General features: G+C 36.2%; 1 protein-coding gene and 1 pseudogene across 1 annotated transcript; both read right to left on the bottom strand.

Annotated features, from left to right (window-relative positions):
• Positions 1 to 1,408: 1,408 nt before the first annotated feature.
• LOC121478877 (TATA box-binding protein-associated factor RNA polymerase I subunit D-like) lies at positions 1,409 to 2,705 on the bottom strand. Its single transcript, XM_041734294.1, has one exon. The coding sequence runs from the start codon at positions 2,618 to 2,620 to the stop codon at positions 1,802 to 1,804; it is 819 nt and encodes a 272-aa protein (XP_041590228.1). The 5' UTR covers positions 2,621 to 2,705; the 3' UTR covers positions 1,409 to 1,801.
• An 802-nt stretch (positions 2,706 to 3,507) lies between these two features.
• Positions 3,508 to 4,670, bottom strand: LOC121478579 (annotated as a pseudogene).
• Positions 4,671 to 6,654: the final 1,984 nt, after the last annotated feature.

The raw sequence follows: 6,654 nt of genomic DNA, 5'->3' as shown, positions 1-6,654 counted from the left end.
CCATAATTAAATATATCTGTCTCAGCTCAAAATGCTTCCTAGGGCACTCCAAGGTATTCCAGCTAAAAACGGAAGAGAAGAAAGGTGCTATCACTTCTACAAAACGTCACACTGAATATACTTGCTCCATGCTTAAGAGAAAGAAATCAGTGGTGTAAAGATTGGAAAAGACAAAATACCTAATGCCCTTCAAAACTGAATGTCATCAAAAACAAGGAAAGTCTAAGAAACTGTTACAGCTAAGAGGAGCCTAAAGAGAGAAGACAACTAAATGAATTAGTTCTGGAACAGAAATGGACATTAGCTAAAAACTAAGGAAATCTGAATAAGGTATGCACATTAGTTAATAATAATGTACCCATATTGGGTCATTAAGCATAAAGTATCCTGCGGGGAAATTGCAGGGGGGTATATGGGAGGTCTCTGTACTTTCTTCACAATTTTTTGTAAACTTAAAACTGTTCTAAGATATAAAGTTTATTTTTTAAATTGGAAAAGAAAAGACAAAGTATCTCTAGTTGTAATGATAGTATTAAATAACTGGAAAGCTCAAGAGAATCATCGGAAAAATATGAGTAACAAGATAATTAGGTGAGTTAATAGGGGAAAGCGCTAATACATAAAAATTGTATTTAGATTTGCAAATAACCATTAGTTAGAAGATGTGATGGAAAAACAGACCTGCATTTTGAAAGAGATTAGAAAAAAAAATCCTAATTAAGATACATATTATGTATCTGAAATATATAGGAAATAAATATATGAAAAAAACCCCTGCTTACAACACTGAACACCAAAATGATCTAGATGAAAAGGCTTACATGCTCTTCTGCAAGAAGACTCAATGTTATAAAAACATCAGATCTTCCTAAGTTAAGTGGTTAAGTTCAATGTTATTCAAGACACATCAATGATTCTGTTTAAACTACATACCTTGATTTAAAATTTCCTGTGAAAAAATAAAATAAAATAAAATTTCCTGTGAAAATAAACAAAAAAGAATATTCCGAACAGAAGAGCAATAAGTATATTGATACTATAAATTACTGTGTATATTAAATTAGTTAGTTAATTAAAATAGTATGGCAATGGTCCAGAAAGTGGAGTGGGACAGAATAGGAAACCTGGTATTAAAAAAAAAAAAAGGAAAAAAAAAAGGAAAAAAAAAAAAAAAAAAAAAAAAAGGAAATCTGGTATTAGATCAAAGCATATATGGGAACTTAGCACATTAAAGATGGTATTTTAAATTAAACGGGGAATACAATAAATTTCTTATTTAAGGAGAGAGCCAAATGGACTGTCATTTGAGAAAAAAAATTAAGCATGATTCTTTCATCACACACATGGTTAAACCTCAAAAAGATATTTATTTATTTTTTTATTTTTTATTTTTTTAAAAATTAATAAATTTTTATTTAAGATATTTGACATGTGATTCCTTCGGCCGCCAATCACCATAGTTCCACCAAAGCCAGAGTGATGATCTTCAAAATAGCACTTTTAAAACAAACTTTTGTTCAATCCACAGCCGTCACTGTCCAGAGGTCTTCTTGGATCTCCACTTGAATATGGACATACTTCAAAAACTCCCCACTGTAATCTTTGAGGTCCAACTTCTTTAGAGCCCCATTTAGGGTCTAAACAGATAAATGATCTTCCTGGTTCTCAAACATCCTCTAAACATGAATGAGTTCAAATCATATTCACCCCTAAACTATCACACCCTAGAACTGTACAGATTGTTGGGATACGCCAATACCTTTAAATCCAGACACTGTTTTCAAGTGAAAAGCCTTAATATTCATATTCCTATCTCTTCCTTTTCAGACCATTCTATCCTCTGTCCCATGTTTTTGGATTTTGATGCTCTCTTTTTAGACGAAGCAGCTTCTTCAGTATATTCCTCTTGTCCTAAATACAGATTCATTTTCTTTGGTATTTCAGAACTTACTATGAATTCATTATTGTCCACCAATTTGATATCACACCCATCATCATTTTCAAGAGTTGTTGCAGCCTCTTCCACTGTTTCTGACTCTTCAATAGGAGAGAGAGATCCATCATCATCCAAGTATTTGTATCTACGACTGTCAAAATCTTCCCTTTCTAAATCTTCACCAACATTCATTTGTTTCAAGGATTCCTTGAGATAGTATTCATACTTCAATTTTTCAAGGTAGTTGAAAAATCCTCTTGCCACCGCTTGCTCAAAGCTTAAAATCTTTCTCCATGGTAATGGCTTTTTTACATTCTCAGATTCTAAAAATGGGAACCCAGATCCTTTGTCTTTAACTTGTTTCTTATTTATTTGGGAGCGTCTAGTGGTTTTTCTTCCTTCTGGTCTTCCCCTTGGTCTTTCTTTTGGCTTATATTTCCTCTTTTTACGTTTCTTTTTTTTGAATCTTTCAAAAATAGCTTTTAAAGTCAGTGGTCTTGGTTCAAAAGAGGAGTCACTAGATGAATCCCTTGCTTCAACACCTCCAGAAGAACGAACAAACTTTCTAATAGGGTTTTTTTGCCCCTGTTTTGGTGAGTACGGGACAAACTGAGTCTTAAATAAGCTGCTACCAGAAGAATTATCACTTTCATTGTCAATTTCTACAGCTGAATTAGATGCCATTACAGGTTGAGAAAATTCGTTACTTATTCTCCCCCAAGTCCTTTCCAAATTGTATTCACCACTTGTTTGCTTCAGAGTTCTCAGCAACCACACGGAAGGAAAGTCAAAAAGATATTTAAATGTAAAAATTGGAACAATAAAATTTCTAATAAGAAAAACAGGAGAATTTCTTCATAATTTTCGCACAGGCAAGGTCTTTCTCAAAATTCAGAAGGCTTAAAGAAAAGATTAATAAATTCAACTATGTGAATATAAAAATATGCATAACACAAACATCACCAAAAAAGAAATCAGAAGACAAACAACAAACTGGGGAAAGTGTTTATATGCAACTGAACTTTTTTCCTAGTAAGTAAGTGGCACATGCATGTTTATGTCACTTTTCTCAGTACTTTTGTATATGGTTGAAGTATTTAATGATAAAAAAATAATTAATTAACTTGTGTCCATGCTATGGAATGTGATGCTATTAAAAAGAATGCTTTCCAGCTAGATACTTACTATCATGCAGAAATGTTCATGATGTATTAACAGCACTTTATTTTTTAGACTGAACTGCTTTTATTAATAGACACAATGAATTACTGAAACAGTGATTTTATGTGGTTTTCCTCTTATTTTTTTTTTAAATTTTTTATTTATTTATGATAGTCACACACAGAGAGAGAGAGAGGCAGAGACACAGGCGGAGGGAGAAGCAGGCTCCATGCACCAGGAGCCTGATGTGGGATTCGATCCCGGGTCTCCAGGATCGCGCCCTGGGCCAAAGGCAGGCGCCAAACCGCTGCGCCACCCAGGGATCCCATGTGGTTTTCCTCTTAAAGACAGTACTTACAGGTACAAAGATGCAGAGATGTCTATAACCTTCAGATGTCTACTTGAAAAGTTCAATATTGACTCTCCTCATCTGATGATTCACAAATTCTCCATAATCAGATTGATGTCTTAGATTTAGATGACTAATGAAATTTTAAACAAAAATTAAAAAAAATATTTATTTATTTATTTGAGAGAGAGAGTGGGAGCAGGGGGTGGAAGGATGGAGAGGGACAAGCAGATTCCTCGCTGACACAGAGCCAGAGGCAGCGCTTGATCCCAGGACCCTGAGATCATGACCTGAGCTGAAATCAAGAGCTGGAAGCTTAACCAACTGAGACACCCAGGCGCCCCAACTCAGGAAATTTGTAGTAATTTGGCTAGAATCTCCCCCAGGAAGAGACACACAAAGAGGACACATCACAGGAACTATCTGAAACAGGTGATAATAGTTACAATGATCCAAGTAAACACTGTCTGGTAAGGTGTGATTCTTGACCCAAGGGACACTTAAAGGTGGGATGCCCAGAAGAACTTGTATTCTTGGGGTGCCTGGGTGGCTCAGTCAGTTAAGTGTCCCACCCTCGATCTTGGCTCAGGTCTTGATCTCAGGGTCATGAGTTCAAGCCCTGAACTGGGCTTCACATGATGCCTGCTTAAAAAACAAAATAAAACAAACTCATTAGGGGTGGCTGCTTGGCTGACTCAGTCATTTGAGCATGCAACTCGATGTCAGGAGTCATGAGTACAAGGCCCAATGTTGGGCATGGAGCTTTTTTAAAACATTTTTTGGGGGGGGGGCATGGAGCTTAATAAAAAAAGAAGAGCTTGTATTCTCTTGATAAGTTTTTGTGTTATCAGATGTAGATCTCTCACTTTTATTACTGTTCCCTACTGAATCTTGAGAGATCTGAAATTTTGGAATGCTAGAGGAAACATCAAATTCATCTTATAAGATTTGTAATGATGTATCATGTGATAGAATTTAATCTGTTTTGCAAAGCATCTGCAGCTACCAGAAAACTTCCTCTTGATAATTTCAAGGTCTAAGGCCAGTTCAGGACTCTCTCTCTTCTAGTCACATTTCTATGACAGAGGGGATGATGTATTCTGTTTTCTCTTATTGCAGTCAGGAAACATTTTCTACAGAAAACATGCCGACAAGCCAGGTCCAGTAGAAATCAGTAGAATCATCTTTGGTGTGGGATGTGGCCATGGAGAGCTCCTCAGCCATAGTGGTGGGGGTGTTGGAGGGAATCAAGGCAATGGTGGCACTAGATGCTCTACTCGAACTATTAACTGCATTTAGAAAACCTGGGCAGATAAACCTCAAACTTAATTCCTAAAATGTTAGTCATTACAGAGTTCTTTTCTCCAGATTTATCAAGCTATTATTGATGTTAGCTATTTCATAGAATGAAGAATTATGTTTTATACATTCCAGGCTTATTTCTTTAAACAAACATGGATTCCTTTCATAATCTGCCAAAAACAATAGAAATATTTCCATCTTAGAAAAAAGAAGATCTTTGTGATTATGGAAAGCTGACTAATGAACCAAAGAGAGATACCCTAAAAAGGGGGTCTCACAGGTGAGGTGTGCAGGTGGATGCTCATCCTGATATGACGCCCACCTACAGAGATGTCAGTGCATTGAAGAAGATGCTGACGTCAGTCCCAGGGATGTAGCAGAGTTCATGGTGTGAGATATGTACAAGATAGCATTAGGAGCCTGCAGAATGTTAGCTTTTTTTGATCACACAGGAAGTAAATGAGACTATAATTGGAGCCCAACTAGGCAGGAAAAACATCTGTCATTACGCACTGTACAGCCTCCTATCCACAGTTATCCCGGTTAGAGGGATTCCTCCTAATTTTGATGACATCACCATGAAAACATCATATGCAAACAAAGTGAGCAGTGGTTCAGGTGATGCATTTTGTGGTCCAGCTGCGCTCCTCTTGGGAGAATAACTAAGGAGGAGTTAGAGAAGTTTTGTGCAGCAGACAAAGAGTGAGTTTATGAGGGAACGGGTTCAAACTGCCCTGAAAACTTCTTGAGGGTCACAGAATTGCTGAGTCATTCACTGGGAAGACTTCTAATTAAGGTGAAGCGAAGTTCATTGTTTGCGGGTCTTCCTGTTTTCCAAAACTTACTGAGATGACAGATAACATGTAATAAGAGAAATTTTTTTAAAAGATTTTATTTATTTATTCATGAGAGATACACAGAGAGAGAGGCAGAGACACAGGCAGAGGGAGGAGCAGGCTCCATGCAGGGAGCCCAATGTGGGACTTGATCCTGGGACCCCAGGATCATGCCCTGGGCTGAAGGCAGGCACCCAGCTGCTGAGCCACCCATGGATTCCCAATAAGAGAAATTTAAAAGATTGTTTTGTACAAAAGCCATTTTGGAAAATAGATTGACAATTCTTTATAAAATTGAATGTATACCTACTCTGTGATCCAAGGATTCTACACTCAGGTATCAACTCAAGTAAAATGAAAACACCAGTCTATTAAGAGACTTATTCAAGAATGTTTATAACATCACGGTTAGTGGTGAAAGACTAAATGCCTTCCCCTTTGTAAAATCAGGAACAAGACAATACATCTGTTCTTGCCCCTTCCATTCATATTGTACAAGAGGTTCTTGGTAGAAAAAAAAAAGGCAAGAAAAAGAAATAAAATGCATTTGGATTGGAAAGGAAGAAGTAAATCTATGTCTATAAGATGACATAATCTAAGGAATCCATAAAAAAGTATTAGAACAAATAAGTTCAGCAGATTATAGGATACAACATCAATATACAAAAATCAATTACATTCTGATACACTGATGATGAATAATTCAAACATGAAATTAGAAAACAATTCCATGTACAAGGACATAGATAAATTTGACAAAAAGAAAGTACAAGATACATGCATTGAAAGCTAGAAAACACTGTGGAAATAAATTAGAGAAGCCCTAAATTGATGTAAAGACATTCTGTGCTCATTGATTAGAAGATTTGGAATTTTAAAGATCTTTCAAAAATGTCAATGCTTTCTAAATTGATTTCTAGATTCAGTAAAATCCCTATCACAACCCAAGCTGGCTTTAAAAAAATTTTTTTGGTAGAAATTGACAAGCTGATTCGGCATAGCAATGAAGGGGATCCAGAAGTGCTAAACCGGCTTTGAAAGAAAATAAAGTTGGAACACTCACACTTCTC

Source organism: Vulpes lagopus, chromosome 19, assembly GCF_018345385.1.
Source record: "Vulpes lagopus strain Blue_001 chromosome 19, ASM1834538v1, whole genome shotgun sequence".
NCBI lineage: Eukaryota > Metazoa > Chordata > Mammalia > Carnivora > Canidae > Vulpes > Vulpes lagopus.
The sequence above is the reverse complement of the archived record's forward strand: the minus strand, read 5'-3'. Positions and strand labels throughout refer to the sequence as shown.